This window comes from Gallus gallus, unplaced genomic scaffold (genome assembly GCF_016699485.2).
Source record: "Gallus gallus isolate bGalGal1 unplaced genomic scaffold, bGalGal1.mat.broiler.GRCg7b scaffold_69, whole genome shotgun sequence".
NCBI classification, from domain to species: domain Eukaryota; kingdom Metazoa; phylum Chordata; class Aves; order Galliformes; family Phasianidae; genus Gallus; species Gallus gallus.
Window position 1 is genome coordinate 15,288 of NW_024096021.1, and position 18,653 is coordinate 33,940.

An 18,653-nucleotide genomic window follows, 5' to 3' on the forward strand; every position below is an offset into this window, starting at 1 on the left:
TGGGAGCGCGGGGAGCGGCTGCGGCTGCGCGGGAGGCTCCGCCCACACCGGAAGCGCGCGTCGGGGCCGCGCCGGAGCCGCCGCCGGGAGCGGGAGCGCGGGGTGAGGCGGGGCGGGGCGTGACGTCATCCGGGCGCGACGGGCCTCGGGAGGGGAGTGCGTGCGCGGGGCGCGACGTCATAGGGCGCACGCACCGAAAATGACGCTCCAGAGGGCGGGATGACGTCACAGCCGCTCTGCGCGGCGTTGCAGAGCCCCGACCCGACGTCATAGGCCGCGGCTCGTGACGTCACCGATGGCGGAGGAGAGGGGCGGGGCCGAGGCGCGCCGCCACTTCCGGGGGGCGCGGTTCATCATGGAGGCCGGTAAGGCGGGGGGCGGGGCGGGCCGGAGCGGAAGTGCCGCCGCGATGACCGGAAAAGGCGGGGCCGTGACCGCCGTGACGTCACAGGGCTGCGGCTGGGGCTGGGCTCGGCCGCGCTCAGCACCGCCCTCGGCGCGTTCCTCCGCTTCGCTCGGGAGCACCGCAGCCCCTACGACCCCGCCCTCGTGGCCGCCGCCGCGCTCCTATTGGCCGGGAAGGCGCAGGGGGCGGGGCCTCGCGCGCGCGACGTCATCAACGTCACGCACAGGTACTGCGGAGCCACGCCCGCGCCCCGGAACCACGCCCCTTTTGCGTGACCACGCCCCCTTTCTGCATAGCCCCGCCCGTTTGTCATTAGCCACGCCCCCTTTTGTAACTCCGCCCCTTTCTCTGCCCCCCCTCACGTCCCCCATGAGACCCCCCAGCCCCCCTTTAACCCTCCATCCCCCCCCAACCTCCCCCCACTGGACCCCCCGATGCCCCCATCCCCCCCCCGACAGGACCCCCTTTAACATCCTCATACTCCCCCAAACCCCCCCCATGGGATCCCCTCAAACCCCCCAACCCCCTCCCCGCAGGCCCCCCCCAATCCCTCCTTCGCCCCCACCCCACCAGCTCCCATATAACCCCCAACCTCCCCCCACCGCCCCCCCCACGCCCCCCATTTCCCCCCTCTCCCCCCCCATGGGACCCCCTCTAAACCCCCCCCCCCCAGCCCCCCTCAATCTTTCCCCATGGGACCCCCCCAAGCCCTTCTCCTACCCCCCATCCCCCCTCTCACCCCCATCCCCCCCACTCCTCCCATCCCCCCCCCCACGGGACCCCCTGTAACCCCCCCCCCCCAGATGCCTGCACCCCGGCCACCCCCCCCCCGCTCCGGGTCCGGCAGTGGTTCTGCGCCGCTCCGTGGGGCGCTTTGAGCTCCTCCTGCTGCGAACGCTGCGCTTCCGCCTGGCGCTGCCGCAGCCCCACCGCGTGAGTCGGGACCCCCCCATGGCCCCCCATAGGACCCTTCTGGAACCCCCACGGGACCCCCCCCATGGCCCCCCATAGGACCCTTCTGGAACCCCCACGGGACCCCCCCATGGCCCCCCATAGGACCTCCCTGGAACCCCCACGGGACCCCCCCTTGGGCCCCCCCCATAGGACCCTTCTGAAACACCCCATGGGACCCCCCCTTGGGCCCCCCCTCCCCCCATAGGACCTTCCTGGAACCCCCACAAGACCCCCCCATGCCCCCCCCCCCCCACCGTAGGACCTTCCTGGAACCCCCATGGGACCCCCCCTTGCCCACCCCCCCCCAATAGGACCTTCCTGGAACCCCCACGGGACCCCCCCTTGGGACCCCCCCCATAGAGCCTTCATGGAACCCCCACAAGACCCCCCCTTCAGCTCCCCCATAGGACCCTTCTGGAACACCCCACGGGACCCCCCCTTGGGCCCCCCCCACTGTAGGACCTCCCTGGAACCCCCACGGGACCCTCCCAGGGCACCCCCTTATGGACCCCCCCAAGGACCCCCCTGAATTCCCCTCGGGATCCCCCCCAGGCACCGCCGTGGGACCCCCCCGGGACCCCCCCAAGGATGTCCTCCCAGCGACCCCCCCATGGGACCACCCTCCCCGATATAAGGAACCCCCATGCCCCCCCCAACCCTCTTTGGGACCCCCCCCCCCAATATAAGGGACCCCCATGCCTCCCCCAGACCCTCTTTGAGACCCACCCCCCCACGGGATCTCCCCCCACAATATAAGGGACCCCCATGCCCCCCCCCAACCCTCTTTGGGACCCCCCCACTATATGGGACCCCCCCCCCAATATAAGAGACCCCCATACCCATCCTGTTTGAGACCCTCCCTTGGTATAAGGGACCCCCATGCCTCCCCCAGACCCTTTTTGAGACCCCCCCCCCCGTGGGACCCCCCTCCACAATATAAGGGACCCCCAAGCCCCCCCCCAACCCTTTTTGGGACCCCCCCCCAATATAAGGGACCCCCATGCCCCCCCAGACCCTCTTTGGGACCCCCCTTCAATATAAGGGACCCCCATGCCCCCCCAGACCCTCTTTGGGACCCCCCCCCAATATAAGGGACCCCCATGCCCCCCCAGACCCTCTTTGGGACCCCCCCCCAATATAAGGGACCTCCATGGCCCCCCAGACCCTCTTTGAGCCCCCCCCCTCCATGGGACCCCCCCTCACAATATAAGGGACCCCCATGCCCCCCCCCCCAACCCTCTTTGGGACCCCCTCCCCATGGGACCCCCCCCAATATAAGGGACCCCCATGCCCATCCTGTTTGGGATCCCCCCCCGATATAAGGGACCCCCACGTCCATCCTGTTTGGAACCCCCCGCCCCCCAATATAAGGGATCTCCATGCCTCCCCCAGACCCTCTTTGAGCACCCCCCTATGGGACCCCCCCCCCCCCCCCAGACCCTCTTTGAGCCCCCCCCCCCCCCCACGGGACACCCCCCCCCCAATATAAGGGACCCCCTTGTCCATCCTGTTTGGGACCCCCCACCCCCCAATATAAGGGACCCCCATGCCCATCCTGATTGGGACCCCCCCCCCCCCCAATATAAGGGACCCCCATGCCCATCCTGATTGGGACCCCCCCCCCCCCCAATATAAGGGACCCCCATGCCCCCTCCCGGGACCCCTCCCCACCCTACTGACCCCCCCCCATTGCATTGCAGTACCTGCTGCAGTTCCTGCTGGCCGTGGGGCGCTGGGGGGGCCGCCGCGGGGGGGGCGGTTGGGGGCGGCTGCCGGGGGTCTCCTGGGCGCTGCTGAGGGACGGCGCCGCGGGGGGGTTGGGGCTGCGCTTCCCCCCCCAGAAGGTGGCCGTGTCGGCTCTGCTGCTCGCAATGGAGCTCTGCGGCTGTGGGGCGCCGCCGGGGGCACCGCCCGGCTGGTGGAAGGTACGGGGGGGGCACTGGGGGGGTTCATGGGGGGCACGGGGGGTAAGAGGGGCACTGGGGGTAAGGGGGGCACGGGGGGGGCAATGGGGGGAAGAGGGGGTAATGGGGTGCACAGGGGGTAAGGGGGGCACTGGGGGGGGTTCATGGGGGCACTGGGGGGGTAATGGGGGCACGGGGGGGTTCATGGGGGGCACGGGGGGGTTAATGGGGGCACTGGAGAGGTTAATGGGGGCACTGAGGGGGTTCATGGGGGGCACAGGGGGTTAATGGGGGTATTTGGGGGTTAATGGGGGGCATGGGGGGGTAATGGGGGGCACAGGAGGGGTTCATGGGGGGCACGGGGGGTTAATGGGGGCACTGGGGGGGCACAGGAGGGGTTAATGGGGGGCATGGGGGGTAAGGGGGGCACTGGGGGGGTTCATGGGGGGCACAGGGGGTAATGGGGGGCACGGGGGGGTAAGGGAGGGCACAGGGGGGGGTCATGGGGGCACTGGGGGGTAATGGGGGTAAGAGGGGGTTTAATGGGGGGCATGGGGGGTTCATGGGGGGCACAGGGGGTTAATGGGGGGTAAGGGGGGCACTGGGGAATAAGGGGGGAGCTAGGGGGGTTCATGGGGGGCACAGTGGGTTAATGGGGAGTACTTGGGGGTTAATGGGGGGCATTGGGGGGTTAATGGGAGGTAGGGGAGTAGGAGGGGCACTGGGGGGGTTAATGGGGGGTACTTGGGGGTTAATGGGGGGCACAGGGGGTAATGGGGGGCAGGGGGTTTCATGGGGGTACTGGGGGGGCACTGGAGGCGTTAATGGGGGGCACTTGGGGGTTAATGGGGAGAATGGGGGGCACGGGGGGGTTAATGGGATTTACAGGGGTTAATGAAGGGCACAGGGAGTTAATGGGGGGCACGGGTGGGTTAATTGGGGGCACAGGGGGGTTAATGGGGGCAGCGGGACTGACTTGGGGGGCAGTGTGGGGCACTGGGCTCACTTATGGGTCACCACTGCTCACTTCTGGGGCAGGGCGGGGCTCTGCGGCTCACTTGGGGGTCACTGTTGCTCACTTAGGGGGCAATGTGGGGCACTATTGCTCACTTATGGGGCAATGTGGGGCTTTGCGGCTCACTTGGGGGTCACTGTTGCTCACTTAGGAGGCAATGTGGGCACTATTGCTCACTTAGGGGTCACCGTTGCTCTCTTGTGGGTCACTATAGCTCACTTATGGGGCAGCGTGGGGCACTGGGGCTCACTTATGGGTCACCGTTGCTCACTTAGGGGGCAGGGTGGGGCAGTGGGTCTCACCTACGGGACAGTGTGGGGCGCTATTGCTCACTTATGGGGCAATGTGGGGCACTGGGGCTCACTTATGGTCACCGTTGCTCACTTGTGGGTCACTATAGCTCACTTATGGGGCAGCGTGGGGCACTGGGGCTCACTTGGGGGTCACCATTGCTCAGTTAGGGGGCAATGTGGGGCACTGGGGCTCATTTGGGGTCACTATAGCTCACTTATGGGGCAGCGCGGGGCACTGGGGCTCACTTGGGGGTCACCGTTGCTCGCTTGTGGGGCTGATGCGGAGTTCCCCACAGGTGCTGAGCCCGGGGCTGCGCGCGGCGGAGGTGGCGCAGATCCTTCGGGCGCTGTTGGACCTCTACGGGAACGACTGCTCGGCGGGGGGCGCTCCGCTCCGCCCCACAGCGCCCCCTTCCGCCCCGCACTTCCGGTCCTCCCCGCGCCCCGCGTCGCCCCCCCCCCGCCCCGCGGACGGAGCCGCGGCGGCGCCACGTGGTTCCCTCCCACCAATGAACGGCGAGGGTTGGGCGGGGGGGGCGGGGCCGGGCCTTCATTACGTCACTGTCTTTGTCAGCGCTGCCTCTTTGTGGATTGGAGGGGGGGGGGAAGCGGCGTTTTCGGCTCGGCCAATCGGAGCGCGGGGTTTCTCGGCGCGCCTTTCTGCTCGGTCCGTCGGGTTTCCGGCTCTTTTCCCGCATTTTTTATCGCAGCCAATCGAAGCGTGGGGCTTCGTCGCACGCTTTTCAGCCCAACCAATCGGAGCACGGCTCCTCTTCCTCTTTTTCAGCCCAACCAATCAGAGCGCTAGCCCTCGTCTCACTTTTTTCAGCCCCACCAATCAGAGCGCTGGCTCTTCCCGCTCTTCTCAGCCCACCCGATCACAGCACGGAGCTTCTTCCCGCTCCTTTAGCGTGACCAATCAGAGCTTACCGCCCTTTTCAGTCCCGCCAATCAGAGCGCGGCGCTGTTTCCCGCTCTTCTCAGCGCAGGGCACGCCGTTCCCGCTCTTTTTACCCCCGGCCAATCAGCGCTCGGCCCCTCACTTTGGGGGGATGGGGGGGGGGGGGGGGCGGGGCGTAGCGGATCGGAACGGACGCCCCCATGGGCCAATCGCGACGCGCGGTGCCGGGGCGGCGCCACCCGATTGGTACGGACGAAACGAAGCCTTTTATTGGCTACGAGGGGCGCGGGGCTGTACAGCGGGGGCGGGGACCGAGACCGAGCGCGGGGCGGCGGCGGTCGCCATAGCGACGGGCTCCTCGAACCGGAAGCTGCGGTGTGGAGGCCGGAACCGGAAGCTGTCGCGCGGAGGCCGGAACCGGAAGCTGCGGTGTCGAGGCCGGAACCGGAAGCGGGCTCGGCGGGAGGCCTTAGGCGGGCGAGACGGAGGAGTTGGAGACGGAGGAGACCTCCGTGCGCGACGTGGACACCTCGGAGCCGTCGTCCACCTTTTTGCCGAAGAGCTGCAGGATGCAGTTCCGGAACTGCGGGCGGAAAACGGGCCCCGGTGAGCGCGGCGCCGCTCCGCTCCACTCCGCACCGCGCTGCCACGGCGGCGCCCCGGGACGGGCCGAGGAGACAACGCGGCCTACCGGCGGGCCCACGGGGACACGCGGAGGGGCACGGAGGGACCCATAGCGACCTCACCGGGACCCATAGAGAGACCCATAGAGACCTCATGGGGGCTCATAGGGACACGAAGAGGCACACAGGGACCCATAGAGAGACGTGGAGAGCCCCATAGGGTCCATATAGAGAGACCCATAGAGATCTCATGGGGACACAAAGAGACACACAGAGACCCATAGGGAGGCATGGAGGGGCCCATAGGGACACACAAAGACATGGAGGGCCCCATAGGGACCCATAGAGAGACATGGAGGGCCCCATAGGGACACACAGGGACCCATAGGGACACACAGAGACATGGAGGGCCTCATAGGGACACATAGAGGGACATGGAGGGCCCCATAGGGACACACAGGGTCCCATAGGGATCCATAGAGAGACATGGAGGGCCCCATAGGGACACACAGGAACCCATAGGGACCCACAGAGACATGGAGGGCCCCACAGGGACACATAGAGAGACACGGAGGGCCCCATAGGGACACACAGGGACATGGAGGGCCCCCTAGGGACCCATAGAGAAATGGAGGGCCCCATAGGGACCCCATAGAGCCCCTATAGGGACCCTTAAAGGGGCAGAGACCCCCTGAAGCCCCATAGGGACTGCATAGAGTCCCATAAAGGGTTAAATCCAAACCTCATGGGGACTCTTAAAGGGACAGAGACCCCCTAAAGCCCCATAGGGACCACATAGAGTCCCATAGGGAACCCATGGGGACACCGAGAGGCCCCATAGCGACACATCCAGACCCCACTGGGACTCTTAAAGGGACAGAGACCCCCCGAAGCCCCCCGGATCCCCACCTGTCGGTTCATGAAGACGTAGAGGATGGGGTTGTAGATGGTGGCCGACTTGGCGAGGTAGGTGGGCAGGGCGGCCGCCAGGGGGTGGAAGGGGACCCATAGTGACCCATAGAGCCCCATAGGGACCCATAGAGTCCCCTAAGAACACCATAGAGCCCCCATAGAGACCCTTAAAGGGACAGAGACCCCTGTAAAGCCCAATAGGCACTCCCTTACAGGGACAGGGAGCCCCAGAGGGACCCTTAAAGGGACAGAGGCCCCCGTAAAGCCCAATAGGCGCTCCCGTACAGGGACAGAGAGCCCCAGAGGGACTCTTAAAGGGACAGAGACCCCTATAAAAGCCAATAGGCATTCCCTTACAGGGACAGGGAGCCCCAGAGGGACTCTTAAAGGGACAGAGACCCCCGTAAAAGCCAATAGGCACTCCCTTACAGGGACAGGGAGCCCCAGAGGGACCCTTAAAGGGACAGAGACCCCTGTAAAAGCCAATAGGCACCCTCTTACAGGGACAGGGAGCCCCAGAGGGACTCTTAAAGGGCCAGAGACCCCTGTAAAGCCCAATAGGCACTCCCTTACAGGGACAGAGAGCCCCAGAGGGACTCTTAAAGGGGCAGAGACCCCTATAAAAGCCAATAGGCACTCCCTTACGGGGACAGGGAGCCCCAGAGGGACTCTTAAAGGGCCAGAGACCCCCGTAAATCCCAATAGGCACTCTCTTACAGGGATAGAGAGCCCCAGAGGGACCCTTACAGGGACAGAGATCCCTGTAAAGCCCAATAGGCACTCCCTTACAGGGACAGGGAGCCCTATAGGGACCCTTAAAGGGACAGAGTCCCCCTTAAAAGCCAATAGGCACCCTCTTACAGGGACAGAGAGCCCCAGAGGGACTCTTAAAGGGCCAGAGACCCCTGTAAATCCCAATAGGCACTCTCTTACAGGGACAGAGACCCCCGTAAAGCCCAATAGGCACTCCCTTACAGGGACAGGGAGCCCCAGAGAGACCCTTACAGGGACAGGGAGCCCCGTAAAAGCCAATAGGCACTCCCTTACAGGGACAGGGAGCCCTATAGGGACTCTTAAAGGGACAGAGACCCCCGTAAAAGCCAATAGGCACCCTCTTACAGGGACAGAGAGCCCCGTAGTGGCTCTTAAAGGGACAGAGACCCCCCCGAAGCCCCCCGGATCCCCACCTGTCGGTTCATGAAGACGTAGATGATGGAGTTGTAGATGGTGGCCGACTTGGCGAGGTAGGCGGGCAGGGCGGCCGCCAGGGGGTGGAAGGGGACCCATAGAGACTCCATGGAGTCCCATCGGGACCCATAGAGCCCCCATAGGGACCCTTAAAGGGACCCCCGTAAAGCCCAATAGGCACTCCCTTACAGGGATAGAGAGCCCCAGAGGGGCCCTTAAAGAGACAGAGACCCCCGTACAGCCCAATAGGCACTCCCTTACAGGGACAGGGAGCCCTAGAGAGACCCTTAAAGGGACAGAGAGCCCTGTAAAGCCCAATAGGCACTCCCTTACAGGGATAGAGAGCCCCAGAGGGACCCTTACAGGGACAGAGAGCCCCAGAGGGACCCTTAAAGGGACAGAGACCTCCGTACAGCCCAATAGGCACTCCCTTACAGGGACAGGGAGCCCTAGAGAGACCCTTAAAGGGACAGAGAGCCCCAGAGGGACTCTTAAAGGAACAGAGACCCCCCGGATCCCCACCTGTCGGTTCATGAAGACGTAGATGATGGGGTTGTAGATGGTGGCCGACTTGGCGAAGTAGGCGGGCAGGGCGGCCGCCAGGGGGTGGAAGGCGTAGCCGGGGTTGGCGGCGGCGAAGCAGGCGAAGAAGGTGTAGGGCCCCCAGCAGAAGCAGTAGGCCACGATCATCACCACCACCATGCGGGACACCTCCTTCTCCGCCTTCTGCGTCGACTCCGACTCCTTCTGCTGAGCCGCCACCTGGGGGGGGCACGGAGGGGTCAGAGGGGGGGTAGGGGGGGGGTAGAGGTTGGGGGGGGGGTAAGGGGGGCAGAGGGGGGGGTAAAGGGGTCCGAGGGCAGAGGGTGGGGGGTAAAGGAGGGCAGAGGGTGGGGATAAGGGGGGTCAGAGGAGGGGGTAAGGGGGGTCAGAGGTTGGGGGTAAAGGGGTCAGAGGTCAGAGGTTGGGGGGTAAAGGAGGGCAGAGGTTGGGGGTAGGGGGGGTCAGAGGAGGGGGTAAGGGGGGTCAGAGGGTGGGGGTTAAAGGAGGGCAGAGGGTGGGGGTAAAGGGGTCAGAGGTCAGAGGGTGGGAGGTAAAGGGGTCAGAGGGTGGGGGTTAAAGGAGGGCAGAGGGTGGGGGTAAAGGGGTCAGAGGTCAGAGGGTGGGAGGTAAAGGAGGGCAGAGGTTGGGGGTAAAGGGGTCAGAGGTCAGAGGGTGGGGGGTAAGGGGGGTCAGAGGTCAGGTTGGGGGTCAGGTTGGGGGTGGGGGGATAGGGGCTGGGCTTAAGGGGTGGGGGGTCAGAGGTTAAGGGGGGCACGGGGATGGGGGTCAGAGGTTTAGCAGTTAGGGGGCAGAGGTTAAGGGGGAGGGGGGTCAGTTGAAGGGGCAGGGGTTAAAGGTCAGGGGGTAAAGGTCAGGGGTTGAGTGGGTGGGGGGTCAGAGGGCAAAGGGGCAGAGGTCAGGGAGGGGTAGAGAGGGGCTGCGGTCCAATGGGGCTCTGTGGGATCCTATGGGGCTCAATGGGGTTCTATGGGATTCTGTTGAACTCAGTGGGATTCTATGGGGCTCAGTGGGATTCTGTGGGGCTCTGTTGAACTCAATGGGATCCTACGGGATCTGAGTGCAATCTATGGGTCTGAGCACAGTTCTATGGGGCGCTGTGGGTCTCACTGTGTGAACTCAATGGGATTTTATGGGGCTCAATGGGATCCTATGGGGCTGAATGGGATTCTATGGGGCTCTGTTGAAGTCAATGGGATCCTACGGGGTCTGAGTGCAAATCTATGGGTCTCAGTCCGGTGCTGTGGGTCTCACTGTGTGAACTCAGTGGGATTCTATGGGGCTCAATGGGATTCTATGGGGCTCTGCTGAAGTCAGTGGGATTTTGTGGGGTCTCAATGCAAATGTGTGGGTCTGAGCGCGGAGCTGTGGGGCGCTGTGGGTCTCACGGTGTGAACTCAATGGAATTCTATGGGGCTCAGTGGGATCCTATGGGGCTCAATGGGATTCTGTGGGGCTCTGTTGAACTCAATGGGATTCTATGGGGCTCAATGGGATTCTATGGGGCTCTGTTGAACTCAATGGGATTCTATGGGGCTCAATGGGATTCTATGGGGCTCTGTTGAACTCAATGGGATTCTATGGGGCTCAATGGGATTCTATGGGACTCTGTTGAACTCAGTGGGATTCTATGGGGCTCAATGGGATTCTATGGGACTCTGTTGAACTCAATGGGATTCTATGGGGCTCAATGGGATTCTATGGGGCTCTGTTGAACTCAATGGGATTCTATGGGGCTCAATGGGATTCTATGGGACTCTGTTGAACTCAATGGGATTCTATGGGGCTCAATGGGATTCTATGGGGCTCTGTTGAACTCAATGGGATTCTATGGGGCTCAATGGGATTCTATGGGACTCTGTTGAAGTCAGTGGGATCCTATGGGGTCTGAGTGCAAATCTATGGGTCTCAGTCCGGTTCTATGGGGTGCTGTGGGTCTCACAGTGTGAACTCAATGGGATCCTATGGGGCTCAATGGGATTTTATGGGGCTCAATGGGATTCTGTGGGACTCTGTTGAAGTCAGTGGGATCCTACAGGGTCTCAATGCAAATCTATGGGTCTGAACGTGGTTCTATGGGGCGCTGTGGGTCTCATTGTTTGAACTCAATGGGATCCTATGGGGCTCAATGGGATTCTATGGGGCTCTGCTGAAGTCAGTGGGATCCTGTGGGGTCTCAATGCAAATGTGTGGGTCTGAGCGCGGAGCTGTGGGGCGCTGTGGGTCTCACGGTGTGAACTCAATGGGATTCTATGGGGCTCAATGGGATTTTATGGGACTCTGTTGAAGTCAGTGGGATCCTACGAGGTCTCAATGCAAATCTATGGGTCTGAACGTGGTTCTATGGGGCGCTGTGGGTCTCATTGTGTGAACTCAATGGGATTTTATGGGGCTCAATGGGATTCTATGGGGCTCAATGGGATTTTATGGGACTCTGTTGAACTCAATGGGATCCTATGGGGCTCAATGGGATTCTATGGGGCTCTGTTGAACTCAATGGGATTCTATGGGGCTCAATGGGATCCTATGGGGCTCAATGGGATTCTATGGGGCTCAATGGGATTCTGTGGGGCTCTGTTGAGCTCAATGGGATTCTATGGGGCTCAATGGGATTCTGTGGGACTCTGTTGAACTCAGTGGAATTCTATGGGGCTCAGTGGGATTCTATGGGACTCTGTTGAACTCAGTGGGATCCTATGGGGCTCAATGGGATCCTATGGGGCTCAATGGGATTCTATGGGGCTCAATGGGATTTTATGGGACTCTGTTGAACTCAATGGGATCCTATGGGGCTCAATGGGATCCTATGGGGCTCAATGGGATTCTATGGGGCTCAGTGGGATTCTGTGGGGCTCTGTTGAGCTCAATGGGATTCTATGGGGCTCAATGGGATTCTGTAGGACTCTGTTGAACTCAGTGGGATTCTATGGGGCTCAATGGGATTCTATGGGACTCTGTTGAACTCAATGGGATTCTATGGGGCTCAATGGGATTCTATGGGGCTCTGTTGAACTCAATGGGATTCTATGGGGCTCAATGGGATTCTATGGGACTCTGTTGAACTCAATGGGATTCTATGGGGCTCAATGGGATTCTATGGGGCTCTGTTGAACTCAATGGGATTCTATGGGGCTCAATGGGATTCTATGGGACTCTGTTGAAGTCAGTGGGATCCTATGGGGTCTGAGTGCAAATCTATGGGTCTCAGTCCGGTTCTATGGGGTGCTGTGGGTCTCACAGTGTGAACTCAATGGGATCCTATGGGGCTCAATGGGATTTTATGGGGCTCAATGGGATTCTGTGGGACTCTGTTGAAGTCAGTGGGATCCTACAGGGTCTCAATGCAAATCTATGGGTCTGAACGTGGTTCTATGGGGCGCTGTGGGTCTCATTGTTTGAACTCAATGGGATCCTATGGGGCTCAATGGGATTCTATGGGGCTCTGCTGAAGTCAGTGGGATCCTGTGGGGTCTCAATGCAAATGTGTGGGTCTGAGCGCGGAGCTGTGGGGCGCTGTGGGTCTCACGGTGTGAACTCAATGGGATTCTATGGGGCTCAATGGGATTTTATGGGACTCTGTTGAAGTCAGTGGGATCCTACGAGGTCTCAATGCAAATCTATGGGTCTGAACGTGGTTCTATGGGGCGCTGTGGGTCTCATTGTGTGAACTCAATGGGATTTTATGGGGCTCAATGGGATTCTATGGGGCTCAATGGGATTTTATGGGACTCTGTTGAACTCAATGGGATCCTATGGGGCTCAATGGGATTCTATGGGGCTCTGTTGAACTCAATGGGATTCTATGGGGCTCAATGGGATCCTATGGGGCTCAATGGGATTCTATGGGGCTCAATGGGATTCTGTGGGGCTCTGTTGAGCTCAATGGGATTCTATGGGGCTCAATGGGATTCTGTGGGACTCTGTTGAACTCAGTGGAATTCTATGGGGCTCAGTGGGATTCTATGGGACTCTGTTGAACTCAGTGGGATCCTATGGGGCTCAATGGGATCCTATGGGGCTCAATGGGATTCTATGGGGCTCAATGGGATTTTATGGGACTCTGTTGAACTCAATGGGATCCTATGGGGCTCAATGGGATCCTATGGGGCTCAATGGGATTCTATGGGGCTCAGTGGGATTCTGTGGGGCTCTGTTGAGCTCAATGGGATTCTATGGGGCTCAATGGGATTCTGTAGGACTCTGTTGAACTCAGTGGGATTCTATGGGGCTCAATGGGATCCTATGGGGCTCAATGAGATTCTATGGGGCTCAATGGGATTCTACGGGGCTCAATGGGATTCTATGGGCCTCTGTTGAACTCAATGGGATCCTGTGGGGTCTGAGTGCAAATGTGTGGGTCTGAGCGCGGTTCTGTGGGGCGCTGTGGGGCGGACTCACGGCGCGGATGGCGAGCCAGACTTGCAGGTAGCAGAGGATGATGATGGCGAGGGGGAAGAAGCAGCACGTGACCATCAGCACCACCATGTAGGACTGCACCCCCGGGTCGGAGCTGCCGCTGAACACATCCGGGCCGCACGACGTCTTCAGGCCGTGGGGCCAATACCTGCCGGAGGTTGTGGGGCGGCTATGGGGCGCTGTGGGGCGGTTGTGGGGTGCTGTGGGGCGGTTATGGAGTGCTGTGGGGCAGTTATGGGGCGCTGTGGGGCGGTTATGGAGTGCTGTGGGGCAGTTATGGGGTGCTGTGGGGCGGTTGTGGGGTGCTGTGGGGCGGTTATGGGGCGCTGTGGGGCGGTTATGGGGCGCTGTGGGGCGGTTGTGAGGTGCTGTGGGGCGGCTATGGGGCGCTGTGGGGCGGTTATGGGGCACTGTGGGGCGGTTGTGGGGTGCTGTGGGGCAGTTATGGGGCACTGTGGGGCGGTTATGGGGTGCTGTGGGGCGGTTATGGGGCGCTGTGGGGCGGTTATGGGGCGCTGTGGGGCGGTTGTGAGGTGCTGTGGGGCGGTTGTGAGGTGCTGTGGGGCGGCTATGGGGCGCTGTGGGGCGGTTATGGGGCACTGTGGGGCGGTTGTGGGGTGCTGTGGGGCAGTTATGGGGCACTGTGGGGCGGTTATGGGGTGCTGTGGGGCGGTTATGGGGCGCTGTGGGGCGGTTATGGGGCGCTGTGGGGCGGTTGTGAGGTGCTGTGGGGCGGCTATGGGGCGCTGTGGGGCGGTTATGGGGCACTGTGGGGCGGTTGTGGGGTGCTGTGGGGCGGCTATGGGGCGCTGTGGGGCGGTTGTGGGGTGCTGTGGGGCAGTTATGGGGCACTGTGGGGCGGTTATGGAGTGCTGTGGGGCAGTTATGGGGTGCTGTGGGGCGGTTGTGGGGCGGTTGTGGGGCACTGTGGGGCAGTTATGGGGCGCTGTGGGGTGCTGTGGGGCGGCTATGGGGCGCTGTGGGGCAGTTATGGGGTGCTGTGGGGTGCTATAGGGCAGCTATGGGGTGCTATGGGGCAGTTGTGGGGTGCTGTGGGGCGGTTATGGGGTGCTGTGGGGCGGTTGTGGGGTGCTGTGGGGCGGTTATGGGGCGCTGTGGGGTGCTGTGGGGCGGCTATGGGGCGCTGTGGGGCAGTTATGGGGTGCTGTGGGACAGCTGTGGGGCACTGTGGAACAGCTGTGGGGCAGTTATGGGGCGCTGTGGGACAGCTGTGGGGCGGATATGGGGCGCTGTGGGGCACTGTGGGGCAGTTATGGGGCGCTATAGGGCAGCTGTGGGGCTCTATGGGACACAGTGGGGCGGTTATGGGGCGCTGTGGGGCAGTTATGGGGCACTGTGGGGCAGCTATGGGGTGCTATAGGGCAGCTGTGGGGCTCTATGGGGCGCTATAGGGCAGCAGTGTGGCTGTATGGGGCAGCAGTGGGGCTCTATAGGGCAGCAGTGGGGCTCTATGGGGCAGCAGTGGGGTGCAGTGGGGCAGAAGTGTGGCTGTATGGGGCGCAGTGTGGCTGTATGGGGCAGCAGTGGGGCGCAGTGTGGCTGTGTGGGGCAGCAGTGGGGCTCTATGGGGCAGCAGTGTGGCTGTATGGGGCGCTATGGGGCGCAGTGTGGCTGTATGGGGCGCTATGGGGCGCAGTGTGGCTGTGTGGGGCGCTATGGTGCGTAGTGTGGCAGCAGTGGGGCTGTATGGGGCGCTATGAGGCAGCAGTGTGGCTGTATGGGGCGCTATGGGGTGCAGTGTGGCTGTGTGTGGCTGTGTGGGGGGCTATGGGGTGCAGTGTGGCTGTGTGGGGCGCTATGGGGCGCAGTGTGGCTGTATGGGGCGCTATGGGGCGCAGTGTGGCTCTATAGGGCAGCTATGGGGTGCAGTGTGGCTGTGTGGGGCGCTATGGGGCGCTATGGGGTGCAGTGTGGCTGTGTGGGGCGCTACGGGGCGCAGTGTGGCTGTGTGGGGCGCTGTGGGGCGCTATAGGGCAGCAGTGTGGCTGTATGGGGCACTATGGGGCAGCAGTGTGGCTGTATGGGGCGCTATGGGGCGCAGTGTGGCTGTGTGGGGCGCTATGGGGCGCAGTGTGGCTCTATAGGGCAGCTATGGGGTGCAGTGTGGCTGTGTGGGGCGCTATGGGGCGCTATGGGGTGCAGTGTGGCTGTGTGGGGCGCTATGGGGCGCTATGGGGTGCAGTGTGGCTGTGTGGGGCGCTATGGGGCGCAGTGTGGCTGTGTGGGGCTGTGTGGGGCGCTATGGGGCGCAGTGTGGCTGTGTGGGGCGCTATGGGGCGCTATGGGGCGCAGTGTGGCTGTGTGTGGCTGTGTGGGGCTGTGTGGGGCGCTATGGGGCACAGTGTGGCTGTGTGGGGCGCTGTGGGGCGCTATGGGGCGCAGTGTGGCTGTATGGGGCGCTATGGGGCAGCAGTGTGGCTGTGTGTGGCTGTGTATGGCTGTGTGGGGCGCTATGGGGTGCAGTGTGGCTGTGTGGGGCTGTGTGGGGCGCTAGTGGGGCGCTGTGGGGCGCTGTGGGGCGCTGTGGGGCGCTGTGGGGCTGTGTGGGGCGCTATGGGGCGCAGTGTGGCTGTGTGGGGCGCTGTGGGGCGCTATGGGGCGCAGTGTGGCTGTGTGGGGCTGTGTGGGGCGCTATGGGGCGCAGTGTGGCTGTGTGGGGCGCAATGGGGCGCTGTGGGGCGCTATAGGGCAGCAGTGTGGCTGTATGGGGCACTATGGGGCAGCAGTGTGGCTGTATGGGGCGCTATGGGGCGCAGTGTGGCTGTGTGGGGCTGTGTGGGGCGCTATGGGGCGCAGTGGGGCGCTGTGGGGCGCTATGGGGCGCAGTGTGGCTGTGTGGGGCTGTGTGGGGCGCTATGGGGCGCAGTGGGGCGCTGTGGGGCGCTATGGGGCGCAGTGTGGCTGTGTGGGGCTGTGTGGGGCTGTGTGTGGCTGTGTGGGGCGCTGTGGGGCGCTGTGGGGCGCAGTGGGGCGCTATGGGGCGCTCACCGGCTCCACCCGAAGATGGGCGGCGCGGTCCACGCGCAGGACCACAGCCAGGAGAAGAGGATTCCCGCCACCGCCAACTTCCCGTCGAATTTGATGTTCCCGAACGGTTTGCACACCACGAACCACCGCTCCCACGAAATGATCGCCAGCGACCACAGCGCCGTAATGCCTGCAGTGCACAGCGCCGCCCCATAGATCGGCACTGCCCCATAGATCCCTGCCCCACACATCCCCGACCCACAGCGACCACAGCGCCGTAATGCCTGCAGTGCACAGCACCACTGCCCCATAGATCCCTGCCCCACACATCCCGGACCCACAGCGACCACAGCGCCGTAATGCCTGCAATGCACAGCACCACCGCCCCATAGATCCCTGCCCCACACATCCCCGACCCACAGCGACCACAGCGCCGTAATGCCTGCAACGTGCAATGCGCATCAGCACCACCCCACACAGCACCGCCCCATAGATTCCGGACCCACAGAGACCACAGCACCATAATGCCTGCGGCACACAGTGAGCATCAGCACCACCGCCCCATAGATCCTGCACCGCCCCACACATCACTGCCCCACACAGCACTGCCCCATAGATCCCAGACCCACAGCGACCACAGCACCGTGATGCCTGCGGCACACAATGCACATCAGCACTGCCCCATAGATCCCAGACCCACACATCCCAGACCCATAGATTGGCGTTGCCCCATAGATCCCCGACCCACAGAAACCACAGCACTGTGATGCCTGTGGCTGACAACACGCACACATCAGTGCCACCCCACACATCACTGCCCCATAGATCCCGGACCCATAGATCGGCACTGCCCCATAGATCCCCGACCCACAAAGAGACCACAGCGCCGTGATGCCTGCAGGCGGGGGCAGAGATCAGTGCCGCCCCATAGATCACTGCCCCATAGATCGGCACTGCCCCCTAGATCCCGGACCCACCCATCAGCACTGCCCCATAGATCAGCACCGTCCCAGACATCAGCACTGCCCCACAGATCCCATCCCTATAGATCAGCACCGCCCCATAGGTCCCATAGCACACATCTCTGCCCCACAGATCCCATCATTCAGCCACACAGCCCCCTCCCAGCCCCACAAGTGCCCCCCATCCCCCCACCCCAGCCCCATAACTGCCCCCCATCCTCCCACCCCAGCCCCACAAGTGCCCTCCACCCCCCCCCATCCCCACAAGTGCCCCCATCCCCCCATCCCAGCCCCATAACTGCCCCCCCAGCCCCACAAGTGCCCTCCCCCATCCCCATAACTGCCCCCCCCCAGCCCCACAAGTGCCCCCCCCGTCCGCACTCACCACAGGCAGACACGGTGTATCCCTCCACGACCCCATCCCCCCACCCCAGCCCCATAACTGCCCCCCCAGCCCCACAAGTGCCCCCCCGCCCGCACTGACCGCATGCAGACACGGTGTATCCCTCCCCCACCCCAGCCCCATAACTGCCCCCCCCCCATCCCTGCCCCATAACTGCCCCCCCGCCTGCACTCACCGCATGCAGACACGGTGTATCCCAGCCCCATAACTGCCCCCCCAGCCCCCATCCCAGCCCCACAAGTGCCCCCCCGCCCGCACTGACCGCATGCAGACACGGTGTATCCCTCCCCCACCCCAGCCCCATAACTGCCCCCCCGCCTGCACTCACCGCATGCAGACACAGTGTATCCCAGCCCCATAACTGCCCCCCCCCCCACCCCAGCCCCACAAGTGCCCCCCGCCCGCACTGACCGCATGCAGACACGGTGTATCCCTCCACTCACCCCATCCCAGCCCCACAAGTGCCCCCCGCCCGCACTGACCGCATGCAGACACGGTGTATCCCTCCACTCACCCCACCCCAGCCCCACAAGTGCCCCCCGCCCGCACTGACCGCATGCAGACACGGTGTATCCCTCGACGACGCACATGGGGTGCCCGAGGATGAAGTACCCCGAGATCTGGTTGATGACGCTGATGGTGGAGGCGATGACGGTCTCGCCCAGGTCGGCCACGGCGAGGTTCACCAGGATCCAGTTGAGGGGGTGGCGCAGCTTCTTGAACTTCCAGGTGGCCACGAGCACCAACCCGTTGGTGAACACCGACGCCGCCACCACGAAGATCATCCACAGCGACGTCAGGTTGTACACCCAGCGCGGCGCTATGTGGTAGTTGGGGCCCTCAAATGGTCCTGGGGGGGGAGATGGGGGGTTATGGGGGGAGAATGGGGGGTTATGGGGTGAGAATGGGGGTTATGGGGTGAGAATGGGGGGCGATGTGGTAGTTGGGGCCCTCAAACGGACCTGGAATGGGGGGAGATGGGGGGTATGGGGGGAGATGGGGTGAGAATGGGGGGTATGGGGTGAGAATGGGGGGATATGGGGTGAGAATGGGGGGCGGTGGGGGAGTTGGGGCCCTCAAATGGACCTGGAATGGGGGGAGATGGGGGGTATGAGGTGAGAATGGGG

General features: G+C 63.1%; 2 protein-coding genes and 1 long non-coding RNA gene across 5 annotated transcripts; 2 read left to right on the forward strand and 1 right to left on the reverse strand.

The window, feature by feature from the left end:
- The first annotated feature begins 49 nt into the window (after positions 1 to 49).
- On the forward strand, positions 50 to 5,145 carry LOC107049631 (cyclin-related protein FAM58A-like). Of its 2 annotated transcripts, XM_040657253.2 has the most exons (5): positions 50 to 102; positions 253 to 365; positions 452 to 632; positions 3,202 to 3,285; positions 4,869 to 5,145. In XM_040657253.2, exons 2-5 carry the CDS (start codon positions 296 to 298, stop codon positions 4,873 to 4,875), a joined length of 342 nt encoding a protein of 113 aa, XP_040513187.1. In that variant the 5' UTR covers positions 50 to 102; positions 253 to 295; the 3' UTR covers positions 4,876 to 5,145. The 2 variants fall into 2 exon arrangements, with proteins under 2 accessions (XP_040513187.1, XP_040513186.1); XM_040657252.2 differs by lacking the exons at positions 3,202 to 3,285; positions 4,869 to 5,145 and adding an exon at positions 3,061 to 3,197 and having other exon boundaries at positions 50 to 365.
- Positions 5,146 to 5,721: 576 nt separating this feature from the next.
- On the reverse strand, positions 5,722 to 18,382 carry OPN1LW (opsin 1 (cone pigments), long-wave-sensitive (color blindness, protan); the record flags this gene model as incomplete). Its single annotated transcript, NM_205440.2, is given in 5 exon segments — positions 5,722 to 6,056; positions 8,719 to 8,958; positions 13,156 to 13,321; positions 16,183 to 16,351; positions 18,080 to 18,382. Coding segments are annotated over 5 exon segments (992 nt in total), but the record flags the coding sequence as incomplete, so codon positions are not given.
- LOC112531259 lies at positions 12,872 to 16,795 on the forward strand. 2 transcript variants are annotated; one of them, XR_003072981.3, is made up of 2 exons: positions 12,872 to 13,330; positions 16,198 to 16,795. It is a non-coding gene; the product is annotated as an uncharacterized LOC112531259 (long non-coding RNA). The 2 variants fall into 2 exon arrangements; XR_003072980.3 differs by having other exon boundaries at positions 16,222 to 16,795.
- Positions 18,383 to 18,653: the final 271 nt, after the last annotated feature.

Bases quoted from the DNA above. Each gene is read 5' to 3' on its own strand.
- LOC107049631 (XM_040657252.2), top strand. From the start codon at position 296: ATGGCGGAGGAGAGGGGCGGGGCCGAGGCGCGCCGCCACTTCCGGGGG. The intron at 366-451 runs GTAAGGCGGGGG...GTGACGTCACAG, and splicing joins GCGGTTCATCATGGAGGCCG to GGCTGCGGCTGGGGCTGGGC. The intron at 633-3,060 runs GTACTGCGGAGC...ATTGCATTGCAG, and splicing joins GTCATCAACGTCACGCACAG to TACCTGCTGCAGTTCCTGCT.